The sequence below is a fragment of the Lathamus discolor genome, chromosome 1 (assembly GCF_037157495.1).
Source record: "Lathamus discolor isolate bLatDis1 chromosome 1, bLatDis1.hap1, whole genome shotgun sequence".
NCBI classification, from domain to species: domain Eukaryota; kingdom Metazoa; phylum Chordata; class Aves; order Psittaciformes; family Psittacidae; genus Lathamus; species Lathamus discolor.
The window spans coordinates 102,438,860-102,459,809 of record NC_088884.1 but is presented as its reverse complement, the minus strand read 5'-3'; the positions used below and the strand labels follow the sequence as shown (position 1 = coordinate 102,459,809).

General features: G+C 36.1%; 1 protein-coding gene across 3 annotated transcripts in view; it reads left to right on the top strand.

The window, feature by feature from the left end:
* The window catches only part of LRBA (LPS responsive beige-like anchor protein), a 401,889-nt gene that overhangs the window by 341,850 nt on the left and 39,089 nt on the right, over positions 1–20,950 (top strand). For 2 of the 3 annotated variants that reach the window (XM_065688455.1, XM_065688444.1), the window contains exons 48-50: positions 2,011–2,178; positions 17,409–17,498; positions 20,748–20,940. In XM_065688455.1, coding sequence (XP_065544527.1) covers positions 2,011–2,178; positions 17,409–17,498; positions 20,748–20,940 — 451 coding nt within the window. The remainder of the gene's footprint in view (positions 1–2,010; positions 2,179–17,408; positions 17,499–20,747; positions 20,941–20,950) is intronic. The other variant, XM_065688463.1, reaches the window with a different exon arrangement.

Genomic DNA, 20,950 nt, shown 5'->3' with positions numbered 1-20,950 from the left:
TAAAATTACAAGTGTAAAATAATGTTAAACTTGAGAAGTAAATTTGGGATGGCTCCCAACCATTTCATGGAAAGGCAAAGGGTGTGTTTTAGTTTTGCTTTTTTAAGAAAAAGTCATGTTTAGATATACTGTTAATCTGAGGAGAATTGCGGAGTGATATTCATTTAGTTATTCATGTCCAAAACCTTTGTGGGGCTAATCTGACCCATTACAAATCTAGCTTTTGAAGAAAAGGGAAATGCGAACCACCGCTGAACACTCTATATACATACGTATAATCACAAGTCCTTAATGCTATTTTTTCCTGTCATTAAATAGTTACAATGATAACAGTAAGCATATTCCGGGTTAATTTTTTTATAGCAGCATAGCAAGAAAATTAATTCCTATGATTGTCATTTGCTGAGCCCTGTAGAATTTTATGGCTGCACATTGTAGTATTATGAACACTCATGAGACTCCTGACTGGTTTTATCTTATTAAACAATTTTGAAATCATTAATTTTTAATTCACCTGCTTGTGGTTTTTTATAGTTTTAATTGTGTGCCTGTGTCTAAATGTTGAGGTTTTTTAATTCAAAAAGGAAAAAAAAAAAGAAAAAAAGAAAAAAGTAAAAACAAAAAAATCCTGTCTAAGTGTATATGTTGTAAGGTATTTCCATATGACAAACCAAAGGGATACTATACTCTGTGGTAATTCATTTTAAAGAATGCTTTCAGCAATTCAGTATCCTAATAAAAATAATAATGAAAAAAGAATGATATGATGTCAAAGATATGTACAGGTCTTTTCTTGATTGAAAGTTCTAATTAAGTGAATCGAGGAAAAGTAACTGAAATTAGCTGTCAGAAAGTCACATTTAAATGAGTGATGATCTGGTGTGGCAGTAAACATTTAAATGATATAAATTGCCATTTAAGTGTATGGTTTAATGTTTGTCATGCATTAATATGACATGAGACTGCAGTGACAATCAAGCAGCTTGCTCTAATTTGAACATATTTAGGGCTTTTGTGTGGAGTGCACCACACAAATTAAGACAATTGCTGGTTTTATGTGTCAATTTAAATGTTGTTTTCAGGCATCGGTTAATGAAACAAACCCATCATTTTAGTGTGCAAATTGCAGAGTGATTTCCTTGGTTTTCAGATTAATTTTAACTTCCTCTGCTCAGAATTAGGAATTTCCTTTACAAGGAAAATGCCATTTGTTTCCTTAGATGAAGAGAATATCAGACTTTGTTATGTTGTTTTGCTTGCTCATTCAAATAAGAATACATTGAACCCTCTGTATAAAGCAGAGGAATCAAATCCTGGTAATGACTCAGTCGAGATGAATTAACTCTTTAGATGACAATGATTTTTAGGTTGTCTTTTAATGCATTTGTACTGTATCTAATAGCATTATGAGAGATCCATTATTGTTTGGATGCTTTGTCTTCGGAATTGGATTGTAACTGGACAGTATCTTCAGAAAAGTGGCTTAATCATTCAGCATAGTACCGCTTCTGTGTATGTCTGTATAAGACATATATACAAGACATTCATAGAAGTAATAGCAATTTGATACTCCAGCATTTTAGATAATTTGTACCCTAAAATCCCTAGTTCGGTTTCCCCAAGTCTATTGATCTCTCTGTCAGAATCAGACTATCATGCTGTTATTGTTCACTGTGCATATCACACAGAAAACCACTATTACATCTTGAAAGTGCATAAAAACAGCTGTCCATGAATGCATAAATGCTTTCCACTGACTTTTTTTTCTTATTCCTGCTATTAAAGTTTTAAAAGCTAGGTCATCTGATCAGTGGGGAGTAGGGCATGAGACTGCCATCTATCACAGGGCCGACCTTATTTTTGGTAAAATGTCTAACAGTTAACAGTTCTGTATGTAGACCTGTTAAGATTTTTGTATGGTATTAAAAAATACTGCTACTTAGTAATGACTAAGTGATGACTAACTGGCAAACTCAAGTTTATGTATTTTCTGTCTTTTTTTTTTCACAGGCATTAGAAAGTGAGTTTGTTTCCTGCCAGCTTCACCAGTGGATTGATCTGATTTTTGGCTACAAACAGCAAGGGCCAGAGGCTGTTAGGTCCCTGAATGTATTCTACTATTTGACTTATGAAGGTGCTGTGAACTTGAGTTCAATAACAGATTCCGTATTAAGAGAGGTAAGTTTGTACTTTAAATATAGGAAACAAAAATCTTTGTTAACCACTTCAGTATTGAAAGTGTAAAGACTCCACGTTCAAGGCTGAATGTTCAAGTCTTTGCCTTCTCTTGTGGTTGGCTACAGGCCAATCAAGTGCAAGGTGCCTGAAGGGGTTGTTATAGCATTGAAAATTAGGAGAACAAGTATGCAAGTTGTTCTTAAACTTTATGCACCTGGATTCAGCACAAAGTGGATGCCAGTATAAAAATAAATGTTCAAGGGTTGCTTCAGTTGCTGAGGACAGTCATTTTTTTGATTTGGCTTGCACTTTTGAATTTACTTTATAGTTTTAACAATTCTCTTTTAATGCAATCCTGCATATGTAGTACACATCAAACACTATAGTGGTGTAGCTTCTGTTATTTTTATTTGGTTTGCTATCAGATTAATAATTTGTCCTGCATTTTTCATATGCAAAAGTAAATATTCAAACATTGGAAGGATCAGTAGTCTCACTCAGACTCTGTACTATTCAGAAAATCTATTTGTTAAGGTATCCCTTAGGATATTGTGGGCTTAAAGACTCCTTCCTCTTCCATCTAATAAGATGTTTAAAAATAAATGGCAGGTTGGGGTGGGTGATTAAAATAGGCCTTGGATCGGTTTTATGTCTTCTGTTCAAACAGTACATTGGTGTCAAGCTTAGCTTGTATATTAATTACAGAATAAATGTAACTGGATCTTTATTATAAAATACCCCGAGTTCCTGAGAATAAAGTAATATGCATGCTATCAACAATTCTACTTAAAAGGGTGAGTAGATGTATGCTAACAGGGAATATATGTGTGAACTGAATGAAAATAAGATTGAAGACATCATCTCTGCTTACAAATATTAGGTTTGAAGTTCACTGGAGATTGATGCTAATCTTAATTGAAAGTTTTTTTTAATTGTTTAGTGAAAAATGATCTGGGAAGTAGACAAGTATTATTTCATGTAACAGCATTTTGCCTGTACTGCTGGCCATCTAACTGTGTCACCTTGACATTTTCTGAATAAGAAGTCACATTGTAGCGACACAGTAGTGTGTAGCTGGCTTGTGGGTGCAGTGGAAGGGTTTAGGTGGTGTATAGGGCATGTAGGGGCATAAAAGGCCTGGCTTAAGTATCAAAAGTGATGGCTGGATGAGGTCATTATATGGATTGCCATCAGCCTGCAGACTGCATCTTGGTCCTCTTTGAGCTAAAATACAGAGGTTGCACATAAATACATAATACATTTCATGGAGCTAAGGAAAGAGATACTGGAACACTTGGCTTGAAGAAAAAAAAGTCATAATCTGGGTTTGAAACAGTTATTGAGCCAATGCACTGGATTTTCACCCTGTCATATTTTTATTTAATTCATAATGTTTGTCCTCTCCACATTGACAAGAAAAGACTCTTAGTAAGAGCATTTTTTAGATTCTTGAAGTGCTAGGTTTGAGATCTAAAAGTAGACTGGGCATTGTGTGTAATGTGTTCTTAATTTTTATATTAAATGAACCATCATTTATGAATCTAATAATTGAAGTAATATTAATCAAAATAGTGGTCTGCCACACACAATTTTTATGTAGTTTTAAATTTTTCTAGAACAGTTGTATTATCAGTTTAACTGTGATGGATTCTACCTGTGTCATAGCTTTAAAAAAAGTCATTTGAGACCAGGGAAGTTACAAATCTGTCTGGAAGTGTGGGTCATCTCAGTTTAAGAAGCATTCACTTCGTACTTCCATAAATAGATAAATATATTTTGTTACCAAGTCTTTTGAATTTTGTTATGGTTTTACTGTACTTCAGTACAAAGTTTCATATTTTGAGTTATTCTGTGCTGCCTCAACTGAGTGGCATATAAAAATGAAAACAGGAGAGAGAGAGAATAACAGTCTTGTTGAGTTCATAATAATGGAGTAGCTTAGCAGCAGCAGCATTTCAAAACACTACTGATGGTGTCAAAAATACATGCTGATGAATGCAGGCAGCAGAATGAATGGTTATCTTGCAGCATTTTCATTCTGAGTTACTTGAAGATTGGTCCAATGGAATGGTTTTTTTTTTAGTATTTTTATGCAGGTCAGCAAAACAGTAAAAAGATTCCTGTTTAGTAGTATCCCTTGCTATTTACATGTATTTTTTAAAGCATTTTTTATTATGTAAATGTGTGTATGTAATTTGAAATGGTACACAGGATCAGCTCTGGTGTGATATTGATAGTGCAGAGATTTAATGACTGTCATCACCAGTGGTGCATTATTCTGTTTTTACTTATGAGTAGAGATGAAAGTAATAAAAAATCTGTTTGTGTGTACATCTATGTGCATAATCATTCTATATCTATGTGCTAAATGAATTTATCATGCACCTTTGACAGCCTCACCTTCTTCCTGCTTACTAATCCATTTCCCTGAGGACCCGTGCTAACGTTCTGTACTGCTGAGCAGCTTCAATCAGCATTTATTTTTCTCCTTCAGTCAGCTTGCTAGAAAATACTTCTTCTTTTCTCCTCCAAATTCCTGGTTAGAGGCCAAATGAATTTCTGATCTGGACAATTAACAGTATGTTTAGGCAGGCATGACACCTCAGATTTAGTATCCATTTATGAGGCAACTATTAGACCAGAGACTTTACTCTGGATTTTTTGTTTTCAAAATGGATGCTTTTGACTTTCTCCTCTTGATAAGTTTCAGGGTTTGGATCTTTAAATCTTAACAGTTGTAGCAGACAAAATATTTTTATTTGCAAGCATGAAATGGAGAAGTTTCTGTTTGCTCTAACAGTTGCAAGTTACAGAGTCTTTTAGGTATTCTATGGAAATAATAGCATGTGCTTAAACCATGGTAATTTCTCTACATAGATAGTCTATACTAAGCCTGGACCATATCAGTAATGAGAAGCCTATGATACACATGTTTCTGAAGTATCTTCACAGATATAAGTATGGGTATTGGTGACCTAACTCATCAGGAGAGGCCACACACAGAATAGTGGAAGGAACTGAGGAGGGGAGGAGTGTAGGTTAATGCAGAATTTCCTTAGGTCTCCTAAAAGGCTCCAACTGGCACCTTTATTTTTATAGGCAGTCAGGTTATATATATTACAAGAAGGAAGCACTCGTCTAGGAAGGAAAACTACTTGATTAAAACCATATTCCACCTTTTTTTTTTTTTTAACTGAAAATGTAGAACTTTTACATCCTCTTGTACTGCTGTGAACAATTTTTTCCTGCCATTCTTTCTGCCGGTGGGAATAAAGGAAGTAAAGTATTTTGAAAGGATCTGACTGCTATAATAGAAAATTTTAAACTAAAATGCAAACCGTGGGCCACATGCTACCTTTTGGTAGATAAACCCTGGGGAGTGCAAAGCTTGCATAATTCAAAGGCAAATCTCAGGGGGAGGGAAGTAGATCAAGAGAGAAGGGTTTGAGTCACAGCCAGTGGGGGAAGGGAACTGTAACCAGGAGAAGCCAGGCAAGAGATCCAGTATATCTGCTGGCATATCTGTGTACTACTCATCCTGCAGACACCATTCCTTTATCCTCTTCTTTTTTCTCTAGCCATTTTAGCAGCATTATCTCTGACTGATTCTTTCTTGTGTATCTTGCTGAAGGAGGTTACAAGTGTAGGGAGAAGTTGCTGTTCAGCTGACAAGTAGTAAATATCACATCTCTTTATGGTGGAAAATATGGAATTTGCTACAGAGGGATGCTGTATGACTACCTTCTGTTGACTTGTTCTTGGACACCATGTTTTGATCTATGGAACTCCAAAGCACAAGATCTGCTGTGGAACAGTTGTTTTGTTGCCTGTATGGAATAGGCAGGAAGTCACTGTAGCACAGATAAATGTCATCCAACCATTCTGGAGAGAATTCACAGCACCTTTTTATCAGAAATTCTGCTCTCTTTTTAGAAGAGCTGTCCAAGGATGGCAAAAAAATAGTAGAATTAGACCCAAGTCATTCAGGCAAGCAACTGATTAAGAGGTGAAGCACAATCCATAGAAAATATTTTGTATGTTTTGGACTGAGTGGTGGATATTCCATTAGTGTCTTGGTCAGAAGACTGGAAATTCCTCTTGTCTCTGGCATAGTGTAACAAAGGTTGATCATGAATTTCGGCTACACACGGAATTCCTAATTACAAGTCCATGTCTCCAATGATATCCCTATGTAGCTAGCATGAGTACTGTTTAAGCATAAAGAAAAGAGATGATGTTAGTAGTGGGAAGGCAAAATACTACTTGAAGAACATGTAATCGGTTTACTACAGGAACCCCTGAGCCCTGGGGTTGTACTAAATTTTGTAGAACACTTATCAAAAAAAACACCTAACCATACTATTTAAATAATTTTTAAAATATCATCTGATACGAATTAGCAATTAAGGAAGAGTGATGATTTTTACATTTGTAACAATAGTTCAGAAAAGGTGAGAATAAGTCCCATCCAATTAATAACCTGCATGCTTTCATTAAGTGATTTGCTTTTAGCTGTAGATGATTCAGTTGTTTCATAGATTTTCCTTTGAAGATTCCTTTTTGTTACAGGAAGGTAATCTGTTTAACATTAGGAAGCACAGTTTTCTGCATCCTATCGGCACCTTTATTTCTACACTTGATATCTTATTTCCATATGAACTGAAACTTCAAAAATTGTGAAGAATCAGCTTGGACATAGCATTTGGTATGTTATTTAAATGTGCCACTTCTGATTATATAAAAAGATGAAATAATTCCTTTATTTTCAGTTTTAAGGCATATGGGATAAATTATTTATGAATAATAGCTTTTAAATGTTGCCTGAGATTAATATCTTTTGGTAAGTTTTGTGCGTCTTAGACCTATCTCTTATGAGTCCAATTTTATTTTTAAATATTTACAGTTTGAGAGACTTCTGTGCTTTCCAAAAGAAGTTACAAGGATGTTTAGTTTACATGACCCCAGTTTCATGACAGCAGTAGCAGATCTGATATCTTATCCCAGAGAAAGCATTTTTGGCCTGTCTTTTAGCTGTGTTCATGGTGGGAGTTAATAGCATATTTCAGCTCTAACTCAGCTGGAGAACTCTGACAACAGTGAATCTTTCACAAAGTATAAACACGGCTTGTATTTATAGCATAGTTAACATTTACTAAATAGTTGGGAAAATGATCAGTCTGTTTTTAGCAGGTTGGGCAACAGTCTTTGTTGTGGCTGCAGCAAGCTTTAAAAAGTAGGATAAAGTGATTAGAAAATACTCTCAGAGAGCAGTAAATTTAGATGTGCTGAATTCAGTAAGTAATGAATTCATCAGGCAAAATTCGAAGTTCTGCAGAAACAATCTTTGAATCATCTCTGGCCAGAAGTGTGTTGCACAGATGGCATGCTTGACGTTATACAGCACAGGAACAGTGTGAAAGGCCAAGTAAATGTTAAGAATCGGTCTAGTTTTAATTGCAAATTTGTAATAAAATACCATTATATGGAATCAGCATTAAGAAGCCTGTATTTAAAGGAAGCATACTGATTTCCTAGCTGAGGAGAGGTGGACTTGTCAAATACAGCCAGACAGCCAGTCCTGTGCCCTGGTCTTTCCCTCTGAAGGTGTGTGAATCCTGTGCAGAGCAGGATTGTGTACTGAAAACAGGGCTTCTGATGCTGTTGTGGGTGGGCAGGTACCACACTGCTGCATGAAACAGCTTGTCTGAGTATCGGGACTCACTCATGAAAAGACGAACCTTTTTTTTTTTTTTTTTTTTTGGTAAAAGGAGAACTAAAATAATAGAAGACAATTCCTGCCACCAGTTCATATCATTTACCTGTTAATTCAGACAGCTGACACTGTCACCTGTCTGTAATGATGGGAGTAAACAGGCAAAATGAGCATAAGCAAGTGTTTGTTGTGATGTCTGGGAGACGTGACACTCCTTTGATTCCATTCAGCCCAGAATCTGACAAGATGAATAGAGGGTTTATTGCCCTTTGTTTTAAATTTATTTTAACTGTATTTACTGCAGCACTTAGAAACAGGCATAGAAGTATTCATCTAGGTTTCGGTCTGGAAAAATATTTGTCCTCGATGTTGTCTTTTGTTCTTCATTATAGAATAGATTCTAATTTCATCTGGTGCTTCTGCCTCTGTATCCAGCAGGAAAAAGAGTGATATTTTAGAGTTAATAAAAGCAGGACTGAGATGCCTGATGTATAAGGATTTAAAAAAATTAAGAATAAAGCAACTGCTTTGGCTGGAAGCAGTAAAGCTTTCTGGAAGGAGGTAACTCATGTAAATTAGTTCTTCAGCTCCAAGTGCTTTTTTCCTCAGCCCCTGATTGAAATTCAAAGGATAGAAATTTTCAGCACAGTCAGTTACTTCACCTCTTCTTGCTTGACCTGTCTTGTGGTTCTATCAGAGCCAGAGAGGCCTTGAGACCCCCTGGGCTCTTTACATTTTCATTTGTGCCTGGCTGGTCAGTCTTAGATAGCTGACATATTTGTTGGCCAGCATTAAATAAGAAACAGTAATCAAAAGGTAAACAAGGGATGGAAGAAAGTGATGTTCATAATCCTTCAAAAAGAACTTTTTTTAGTAAAAAGTATTTCCATTTTTTAGCTTCTTTTTTCTCCTCCATATGTTTAAAGGATGAGATATACTAGTGTATAATAGCTGCAGTTAACATACATGAATTCATTTAGCCTTGAATCAAACATGGAAGTGAACAGGATACAAAAATTTCATTATTCTTTTTGTCATAAGCATGGTTTGATTATTTGCAGACTCTATGCAGTCCAAGCTATATCTGTGTTGACTTTCACAGTAACAGGGAAACTGAAATTTTTTGATGGGAGTGTTTTCATTCTGTTCTTGTTGCAGCCTAGGGTGTCCAGCTCATCAGTGGTCCCACTGTGTTTGCAGGTGGTGTGTTATTTACTTACCAAAGTGTATTGTATTATATTAGTTATTAGTTATATTTGAACAAGAGCTGCTACTTGAGTAAGAAGCCATGTGGTCAAGCTGAAGGTGCTTTTCCTCAAACAGTGTCCAAAACTAAAGTCTCACTTAAACATTGCATTTTAGTAAATGATAACAAAAATTCCATACGTTGCAGTAGAAAACTCTTGAGATAATATTGTACCCATACTTTGAAAACAGCAAGTTTGATCTTGCAAGTAGCACTTATTACTTAAATAAATATATTTTGTAATATAGCCAAATGAGTTATTTGTTTCTTTTTCACAGTTGTTACAGAATCTGAAAGATGATCACAGAAAACAGTTTAAAGGCCATTAAATGTTGGATTTTTACGTCAGTTTATTAACCTCCTTCAGATCAAAATGGTTTATTTTAATGAAACTTTTTTGTTTAGTAAATAGAGATGGCATCAAAGTTGAAGAAATTCCATGGAATGTGAACAGATTGGAATTCCTTTTTTCTGGAGGAAAAAGTTTTATATGGAAAATATCTGGAGTTGGCTAAGTAGGAAGTAGACTATGTGAAGATAGCAAGTTTTGACGGTTAGGTTTAGCTGTTTAGAGAAGTGAATGAATAATGTAAGAAATCACTGTAGTTTCAAGTTATTGCACCGAATAGTGCCACTACTTTCTATTACTGATTTTAAATGAAAGCAATGAGCTGCTCTCTTAAAACCTTCAATTGCCACAAAGGAGAGAGACATGAAGCAGTTTTGGTTGTGGTGCTCAAATAAAACATTTGTTTTATTTTTTATAAACATTTTTATATAGTTATATTTTTAAAAATAGAGCTGCTTAGGATTTTGCTTGTACTGAATCCAGTTTTATTTGCAGGTCTGTAAATTCATCTTAACTTTCTTTTTGGATTCTTTTCCCTTTTTACTTTGTCAGTCTCTTTGAAGTACTACCAGACCTGTTTTTCTAGTTCTAGTTTTTTTATCTGTTTCTTTCCAGTAGCCAGAGATTTAGGTGTTTTGAATGAGCACATCAGTGCTCCAGATAGAGATACTGTTTGAAATTATCCATGAACCCAGTGCCTCTGAACATTATTGAGTGACATTTGTTTCTGTTGGTTGTGTCTGCTCTGACTAACTGGTTTCTTTCAGATTGGCAGCTGGGATTACGCTGCAGTAGACGGACAGCTGCGTAAACTGGAGATTGCAGCCAGGCCATGCTATGCCTCTGTCCAATATGCCTGGAATGTATATATTCAGATTGGAGTAACTTGCATAGCCCTGAGGGGGATCTCTTTGTATTCTCACAAGCTGTGATTACTTCCCCTTTTTACTTTAATGACTGCCACGTAATTGTCATACTGATTTGTCTGGACAAAAAGGCTTAATTTTAATTTATTCTCACAGAAAACTTCTTAATGTAGTTTAAGAGTTGGCTTAGTGTTTTTGTTTTTAAAGGTGTGGTGGAAGGTGTCCTGTGCTGTGCTCCCTTCTACACTTTTCAGTGATTCATACATTGAATCACAAATAGCTTTGAGAAAAAAAAAATTTGTGTAGGGTGAATTCTCCCCTCCCCCCCAGTATCTTTAGTGGTTTGGACTTAGTAAGTAACAAGTGGTTAGATTAGTAAGCAACTTCCAAACAGACAACTGTGGTATTTTGAATAGACAGAAGGAACTGAAGTTAAGGGGGAAAGGAGATCAGGTATTCTACAACGGATGTGTTTCTTGCAAGAAAGCTATAAGGAAGGAAGAAAAACCCCCTTGTTTCATATATATATGTGATGGCTTTCATTTGTACTTTTTTATGTTGTTTTGTATAATGAGGCATACTCAGTTTTGTTACATATATCCCTAATGCACCAACAGAAAGCAAAAGTTATGCACTTTTTATTTCATACCAGCTTGCTAGTGCACTCTAAAGATGTCCCCCTCCCCCTCCCTGCAGGTTGTTGACAGTATTTCTGCCCCGCTTCAGCTCTGAATCTATAAACATGTGTTGCTGGAGTTGAAGTAGTAACTGCATTAGTGGGCTGCGTCAGGCATCTTTTACACTCTGCTTGGTTAACGGAGGGTATATCACAAGCATTTTTAGTCATGTTTAATGATACCTAGAGTACAGTATGTAACTCTTGATCTTGTATCTTTTCTTCTCTCCTATGCCTTTCTTCTCTCCTTGTTCCCTTCCTTGTGATTTATTAGATTTCAAAGCTAGTGTAGGTAATTTTGTTTAAACCAGTACATTAAGTGAATAGGGCACTGATTAAAAAAAATTATATGATTAAGTATAAAAGGGTTGATTTGTGAAGCTGAAATAAGAGAAGGATTTTTCTGGTTTGGCATGAAGAATTTAGGTTGCTCATCTTATTTCAATGGCTGGGAGAGTGTGAATTTATGATACTGACATTTGAGCACTGTATTTTTTCCCTGGGTCAAGTGTAGTACAATATCCCTAGGGCAGTTGTACAGTCAGCAAGCATATACATTGCCTGTGTCAGAAAAGCATTTTGCCCATTTTTCACAATCTTGATCTAACAGGGATTGTTAGGAAGCCAGGGGAGATAGTACTGCAAAGAGCTTCTCTGCTTCTATTCTATAATCTTTAGCCTGTTTCCAGCAATTTTATCTAATTGTTATGAATCCTACTTGTTCTCCAGCTAGTGTTATCTGTGTTTCTGTAGTCCGTGAGGAATTTAACTAAGAATCTTACCATAGGACTATGACTATCTGGTCAAAAGAGGTTTTGTGATCACTTGTTATCAGAGCTTGATTTTAATCACTGTCCCATGGGGAAAGGAGCCAGTCAGTTGGCTGCTAAGCCATTCAACTGCTTTCTGAGGGGAAACCTGTCAAATAGTCTGTGTTCTCTGGTGCTGTAAAGCAACATCTGGGTGGAAGGAAAGGGAAAGCAAGTAATCCTAATTGCATATTGCTCAAGCCAATAGAAGTCACTGAGGAACATGTGTGTAAACCTTTTTGAATATTGAAAAGTGAGGTAGGAACGGCAGAGAGCCAAAGTAATTATTTTTGCAAGGGCTCTTATTTTCTGGACATAAATACTGGGTAGAAACATGGAGGATGAACCCAAAACATTTTCTGTCCCTAACATGTATGCTGGAAGAATAATTACAATGCATGATATTATTTCACCTGGCTTTTCAAATGTTTGGCAATTAAAATTTACAGATTTGAGAAATAACTGGAAATACTTTAGTGTAGATCTGTAAAGGCACATTGACTGAAAGTAGCCTCTTTGTAAGAAATGGTGAGATTGTAGGTTGTGTGTTCAGACAGAGGCGTGTATTTTAACATGGATATGCCCTGCCATTATACTTCTCAGACATTTGTGTCTGAGCAGGCATGATGAAAGCAACTCTGAGCTAGTCTCTTTAAGGATCTTTAAATCTAGAGTTAAATGGTGTATGTCTTGCCTTTTAACTATATGGGCCTTCATTTCAGAATCTGAGTTCAAAACTAAAGACCGTTTCATTGTTTGTGACACTCACTGCAGTTTCCCCTCCACCCACCCTCCCTCTTATTTAATTTTATAGTTCTTTCAGACATAAACATGAAAAAAAAAAAGCAATTTTGACTTAGTTTCTGAGTGTTGCTGCAAAGAAAAGTAACAAACATCTGTTTTTACCTTAAGTGCATCCATATGTTCAACCTCCCCATCACCCTCCTTCCCAAAAAATTTACAGCCGTATTTGGTGGGTACTGCATACTGTTGAATTAACTTTCTTCACAGTTAGATTAGAGGGTAAGTTCAGAGACTCAAAATATCCATACTTAGCAATGGCCAGAAACTACGTTATAACTAAGCCAAGTTTTCAGGTTTTTTACTTTTCCTCTTTTAATTTACTTCTGCATTCCCTTTCTCCCCTTCCTACCCTACAAGAAAAGAGGAGATTATCCAGGTTATTGTGGTAATTGGATAAATGCTAACTTGTGAAATTTTCTGATGGCTTTCATATTTTAATTAACATTCAAAATACCATGTTTGTCATACAAGTATGATTTGAGATGTATATGGTGTGGATTATTGAAAAGGGTTAGTGCCCTTGTTTCTTTTTATTGCTTCTTGTAGCATCCGGAACAATTCTGACCTTACCAAAGTTTTGTTTTAGTAGAAGATTAACATGAAGAAGGCTATTTTACTGAGATATTTAAGAAGAAGTGAAACAAAATGTTGAATGATGTTATCTTTTAGTTTGTGGTAAGCAGAATGCTTTCACAGATGAAAGTTTGTGGAACTAAAGATATCTTTCAAACAAAGATTATTCCTTTCCAGTTAGATAGTGCCTTTAATAGATGTGAAACCAGTTGTGCGAATTTCCTAAATATTTCTACTTACAATAATATAAATGGTTGTATGCTCCTGAGGGATTCAGCAATGTGAGAACACATGCCCTTCCTCTGCCACTAGAAGAAGCTGGCTGTGTCTTAGTAACACCAACTAATGCTAGTAATACATTTTTCAAGATAAAAGAACCTGTACTATAATTTATTAGAAAGTTGTTGAAGTTTGACTGATGGTCATTTTACTTTATATTCTCAGGTAAGTGGTAGGTCCTTTTCTTCAAAGGAGATATTAATTATCTCTCTGAGGAAAAGATTCCCTGCTCCTAGCTGATTTTCTTTGACAGGTTGAACAAAAGTCTGAGTGACATCTGGTGGCTACAATGCCCTGTATTTCTCTTTCCATTGTTATGTAAATGGAGAGACTGGGGATTGATTCTAGCTTCACCATCACATGTTTCTGCTGACAGAGGGAGGTCATCTTGCATCCTTCTGTATGTGGGTCTTCTGACTGAGACATCATCAGAACATCAAGTTGACATTTGGATTGACTTTGAATACAATCTGGGAAAAGGAAGAAATCATTTGGGGTTGCTTGTGCACTCTCTTGGCCGTAATTAAGAAATGTTGAAGCTTAATAAAGAAATCTTTACATTTTTTCTTGGTAATTAAAAGGAACGTGAGAGGTTTTCATGCTGAAGTCTAGCCACTATGTCTAGAAGTAATTGTCAAAGTAAGTTTTTTTACTCAACAGTTTTTCAAATTTCTTTTGGATCTTTGAAGACATCAGTAAAGAGGACACACAGATAGCAATACCTGTGCTTTTACTCTATGTAGTTTTGATGTTTTATGAAACCTTGTTACTTGTGGTAGGACATGATCTGAATATAGATTTTTGCAGGCTCTGTTGGCTAAAAGGAAAACGCTGTGTCAGGGGAATATTGGAATCCTGGAAATGCAGGCTCTCATATTTTTGGAAGGACCAGGTGGAATCTAGTGAGTCCAAAAGACTTGTTTGTGACGAAACTGTTAAATCCCAGACTCAAGCTAGATCGTGAACATGGATGTAGAAACTGTCTGTTAAAGGCTGAAGACAGAGAATTTGTGGTCCTCTAAGGCAGACTTTGGCAAAATCATTGTCCCGTTGGTCAGCAGTTTTACCAGTTCTGACAGAACACTACTTGAAAACAGGCAGTGACTTTCTACTTGCGGGGTTGAGTAGAATATTTTATACTTGTTTTTAACATCCCAGAGGGATGCTCCTCTGCACAGAAGGTGGGTGGGAGACAATAGCTGTTCTCTTGCTGCTGTTGTGTGGTCTAGGAAAGTGACTGTGGTAAGCATCATGTATGTGAGTAAGCAGTGGAATCCTAACTGTGTCTCTTCCAGTTTTTATGTTGCTGGAAGGTAGTGAGTTCCTCTGAGATCTGGACTATGGTAAAGAGCATTGTACTGCTGATCTTTCATTGATTAAAGCATTATAGCATCTCATTTTTCTTCTACATCAGTTTGGGGTCTTGTTATGCTGAATGTATTTGAAGTATTTGAAATGCTCTGTATCAACATGAGGTATCCTGTGTTTAATTTTCCCTTTCTTAGTACTGGCACTATGTAAGAGAGTATAGTTTCTAGAGGTAGCATTGGGAATTAAAGGACATATCAGGTTTCATGGGTAGAACAAAATTCTGACTCCCTTTAAATGCTAAACATGGGCAATTTGGGAATGGAAGTTATTATATTGATCATAAGTCAATACATTAGGAAATTAACCGATCTGAAGCTTATTATTTATTCTTTTTATCTGTTCTGTTTTCAGCTCTAAAAGAAATGCCTGGAAGTTCTGCTTCAAGAATATTTTATTAATTTTGTGTAATATATCAGATATGTATTTTATAGGAAATAAATAGTGGATCCTGTAGACGGTAGGTTTGCCCTAAAGTTTTTAAGAAGCACAGAATAACGGACATCCAGGACTGTCTGCATACTGCTCCTTCTGTGTTTTTCTAGTTCTACCCTCAATGCAATGCAGAATTCCCATTTGCTAGTAAAAATGTTCTGCTCATTCTGCAAATAAATGTAAGCAAATCTTTTTAATCTGCATTTTTTGAAACTAGCAGCTTTTTGTGGAGAGGGCAGAGCTGCTGACCAGTATGCTGTTGCTTTGTTAATGCCTAATGTCTTAAGGGATCTCAAATTCTATGCCCTTGTAATTCCCTTGATATCTCGAGTCATAAAATCCAGATTTGAATTTTAATGTAGCATGTCTCATCACTAGGAAGGGGACTCTCATGGTCTTACTGAGCTTTAGTGTTTCACAAATTTGATGTTGCTGTTCCTCAAAAAGTACTAGTTAAATCACTTGTGTTTGTATGTCAGATTTCATCCAGCTTTTTGATAAACTTACTTATTCACCAGTTCTTTGAAGATTAATGTGCTTCCCAGCCTGTACAAGAGTGTTAGAATCTGTCCATAGAGTAATTGCCATTCCTCTTCTGGTGAGTTCAGATATTTCAAAAGCTCTGCCAAATGTAATAAGGTCAAGTGTTTTAGACGGCATGTTTTCTATCACAGAATGATTATTTTTGATGATTGTAAGGTGTCAGGTGTATTCTACTTTGGGTTTTGTTATCTCTGTAAAAGGAAAAAGTTGTGTGCTAGTAATAGTCTTTATTATTATCTAAAAATAGTTGTTTGTAAGAATAAGTTCAGCATAAGTGTTAGTCCATTGTCTCAAAAATGTTAATGACTGGCTAAAATAGCACAGGAAATAGAAGTGTAAGAAGCCTCAAGGTATGTTGAACCATGAAAAAGAAGAATCTCTGATAGCAAAACACGTTCTAGTAGCTAAAAAGTGGCTAGTGGTTTTGTGTTTCAGCATTCAGGCTTGCCATTTAAACACTTTTTTGAAGGGCCTGATTTTCAGGACTTCTTTTGAACATAGGACTTGCTAATGTCTTACCTTTGGTACTCGGCATCACTAGATGCTTTGAGAATGTAGGGCTCAATGCACCACGTAACAGAGAAACTAAAGTATCAGCCCATATGCAATCTGTTAGCCCACAGGAAATGCAAAGTAGTTTTATTTACTTCAGCTCACAATGAAAGAGATTTAATCTAAGATGAATGGTTTAAATTTTTTTTTTTTTTTAATTATTATTTGTCTGTTTCTATGGATAGTGCAGGGCTGGCTGACAAGAAATAACTTGTTGAATTTTGACTACTTCATTTTTAATTTAAGCCAGTGGGCAATAACTGGCAACATGGAAAATGAGTTGGATATAGCTAGGCAAGAGACAGAAGTTCACGCATTTCAGAATCATTACTTTTAAGAAATCACTAAGCATGAGATGGGATTTTCCTATATGCCTTGTGAAGTGATACAGCCTGTTGCTGAAGATACAAAGTTTTTTTAAAAGTTTATTGCAATATATCATTATCAATATATAAAAAAATATATCATGTTCTCCTTTAGCTGCATATGTAATGTTGGTTTTGCTGTTGGTACTTCAATGCATCCTAAAGTTGTTTGCTCATTTTTAATAAACAAGAAAATAAGAAAACAGCTCGGTATTGCTTTCATTGTAGTTAATGCTGTGAAACTAAGCAGTGGAGTTTAAATAGAAAACAGAACACTTAATACCTATGGAAACTTTTTAAAAGTTAACTTTTATTTCTGAGTTATGATACAAACAGGGTAAGCCAGTGTTAGAAAGGAAAAATGGAGCCAAATAAAGAAGGTTTCTGATTATAATAGCTTGTTTCTGTTTAATATCATTGAGCAGGATGAGGTTTTGCAGAGTTTCTCATGGAAATAGCATCCACAGTACTAAAATGATTACCTCATTCTTAGTACCAGTGCCAAGCACTTAGCCCCACAGTGAACACACGGGGTTGATTTTCAACATGAAACAAACCAGAAGTGTGGAATGACATTTTCAGGTGACAGTTACGGTTCTATTCCCTGTAATTAGCACCTCTTAACATGCAAACCTGCCTGTGCCTTTTCCAGGCTGTTGAAGCTCAAATACGAAGTTTTGGACAGACCCCTTCCCAACTGCTCATAGAACCACATCCTCCAAGAAGTTCTGCCATGCAGGTGGTAAGTACCATGTTAACTCTTTGTGACCTGCTATTTGGTTCACTTCCTTTGCTATCTTAAAACAAGTCACTTTGCTTTGCTTTTTTGTGGTCATGGAATTATGTTATTTAAAACAGCAGATGAGTTATGATTTTGTGTGACTGAGAGTGTATACAGTGCTTAACTATTTATTTATTGCTGAAAGGATTGTATTGATTTCTAGTACAGACCTTTTTTGTCAGTGTAATCTAAGAACACTTCATCAGTTGATTTTGTTAATACCATACCTGTACAGGTGAGAGCCAGTCATCATGGAGACAATTTAGCTAATCTTTGGCAGATTCCCCAGAAAGCATGGATTTAGGAGGTGGAACTTCCTTGTCTTTTCCCTCAGGTATAGGTTTTCCTCTAAAACCAGGATTACTAGGAATTCATGAGCTGAAACTTACATAGCAAAGAATGTGACTAAATGTGTTTTGCAGTAAAGCTAGGGTAATAAAATCCAGGCAGTGAGCATTAACATGCTTTCCCTTTTACCTCTACTTGTGTCTAATATAATTTTATTATACAAACTATTATTTTATTACTGATTACGTTCCATATCATGTTGTGTGCTGTCCTTGGGTCTAAATATCATTTGTGTTGTCATAGATCCAGAACTAAGATACTCCAACAAGTAGAGCAAATGGTCTGCTAATTCACAAGTTTTTCAAAAGGTTACATTCACTTATTGTTAAGATCAACATTTTACACTGAAATGTAAGAAAAGACATTTTATTCTTGTATGTTCTGTAAGACATATGTCCTACTCAAGCAGACTAAGATCATTAAATTAAAAATATATCTGAAGTGCAAAAGGTTTTAGAAAAATCACACAAAACCCTTAAATATTTCCAGAGTAGCTTACTACCCTTGTGGTGTAGATGTCTAAGAAACATAAACTTTCTGGTCAAATTCAGCTACTAGCCTTTCTCAAATAAGACATGTGTTGTACCTGAGACTTGCTCAGCTGACTGTCCCCCATCCCCACCTCCCTTTCTGCAGCCTGTACTTGCTGCATTTGACAGCTGTGATTGTGCCCTGGGATCCCATGCACTGGATGGATGGAGCTGATTGTGCTGATTTGTGATCTGTTGGCCCATTGCACCTCCCACATAGTGTCTCAGGGCTGCAGACCGCTACAGTGACTTGTGTGGGCTGTCCATGGGGCTGTCCCTTTCAGAAGAGCCTCGTTAACAGGGATATTGGGGAGCCCAAGTACCCTCATCATCCGTGCCATATGTGTATCCATCTGTCATGGTGCCATGCATTAGGCACTTGCTCTAATTTAGAGGCACTTGTTTCGGGAGAGGAGGAACTTGAGAAGTTGATTGTTGATATGTTTGTCAGACCCATTGTTATATAAATAGATTTGATGCCAGGAAGCAGTTTGTGTGGTTTTATAATAATATTTTTCGTGATGCTGAATTAGTAAAGATTTAGTATGTAATGAAAGAAGTCCAATTCTAACTGTTTCTACCTCCTGTGTTTTTGGGGAGCTGAGATACACACAGGAAAAAAAAACCCCTTAGTTCTCCACTTGCTTTGATCAGTTTTGTGGTTATTAATGCACGTTTTTATAATAGTACTATATTAAGTGGTTTTAAAAGTACTATTCCTGGAGCTGAAACGCAGTAAGGATTTTTTTCCTACCACAATTTTGAATTATTTCTAGTTATATTATTTGCTGAGTTTTCTGGTTTTGCATGTGTGTGTGTATGCATGTATGCATAAATACAGCCAAATTCAAAACTACCACTTGCTGTGTTAAGTGCATGAGCCATAATATACACCAGGTGTAGCAATTAGCAGTCACACGAAGGCTGCCTATTTGTCTGTTTTTGCTGCTGTTGCTGTATCCCCTTGTGTTTTCTACCATCAGATAGCTGGATTTAATTGAGGCCACATCAGATGAGGCATTACTGACACCTTTAATTGAATGAGCATCCAGGGAGGATTAACTCATAATATTGATTGGCTTTTAGCCACTTGCTCAGAAGGGTGTCTGGGTAGCTTATTAGTTGCTTTTATTTACACCTTTATGCAAAGACTGTAAATAGGAATTCATAGAGCAATATGTTTTTCTAAGTACTCTTAATAACTTTTTAAAAAGGAGTGATAAAAATGCAAATGTATTTAATTTTTTTATTAGTTCTGTATAAATATACATTAAATGTATGCACTTATGTACACATATATGTAATGAAATATTGCAGGTGAAAAATAGCTAAGAACACTTCATTAGTGTTCTAATTCAGTTCTTAGAAAATTACAACTACTACAGCAATATGGCTACTGGTGACTAGGTTGTATTTCTGCATCTCAGTGGAGTTCTCATTTTTTAGGTGTGCCACACTATCACAAACACATTAAGTTTTGCTTTTCTTCCTTATGTTTGATACCCAGAGATAAGGTCCTCAATATTTCGTTTCAACATTTGAAGCTGTATTAGTATAGCTTAGTTTAAAAGTTATTAAACTTTTCAACTTACTAAATTAGAAAACAAAAACTTAAAAATACTATGTTGAAAATGAGAGTCTGGATTCATTCCCTCCCTTTAGTATTTCTAGAAACAACGCAGGATAGTGTCTGTAGTCACGTCCACTTTATCTTCTTTACAACTGCATTTAATTATGTTTGTCCTTTGAAACACATTTGCAGTAAAGTCTTCTACTTTGCATTCATAAATCTTATTTTTGTACACCAGAAATATATACAGAACATATATCTAGTGTATGTGTGTATCTGTTTATTTTAATGTGCTTTCATGTTCTCATCTGGTTTGTAAAGAATTGCAGTCTGCCAATTTAATGGAACTTGAGACAATCTCTGGGAGCAGGAATTCTTGCTCACTTTTTTCTGTGTGTGTTCCCTCCTAGTTTGGCATTGCTTTCCTTGACTTACTATCTCTACAGATATGAAGGAGAGTTCTTTTGGCAGAGATAGGTCATTGGAAACTTTTGGTTTAATCTGCTGTGATCTGTAGCAAAGTTTGTATATAGACACTCTGTGCTCAACAAGGCTCTCAGATTAATAGTGTACATGAAAGTTTTTCTGCCTAAAATGGTTGTTTCCACAAGCCCATCCAATTATTGCATTTGCTTTTCACTGCAGCTGCTATTGGATCCTGTGTATTTTAATCCAGTCTTCCATCTCTTGTCCTGTCTTCTCTTCTCCTTCCCATGTTTTCTTTTCCCATGTATTTGGGTTCTTGTCGTGTGCACTCAACAGTATCTCCTCCTGCAGAGTCCATTGATGTTCACAGACCAAGCTCAACAGGATGTTATCATGGTTCTAAAGTTCCCATCCAACTCCCCTGTTGCTCATGTAGCAGCCAACACCCAGCCTGGTCTGGCCACTCCTGCTGTGATCACAGTTACTGCAAATAGGCTATTTGCTGTAAACAAGTGGCATAATCTTCCTGGTAAGTAAAG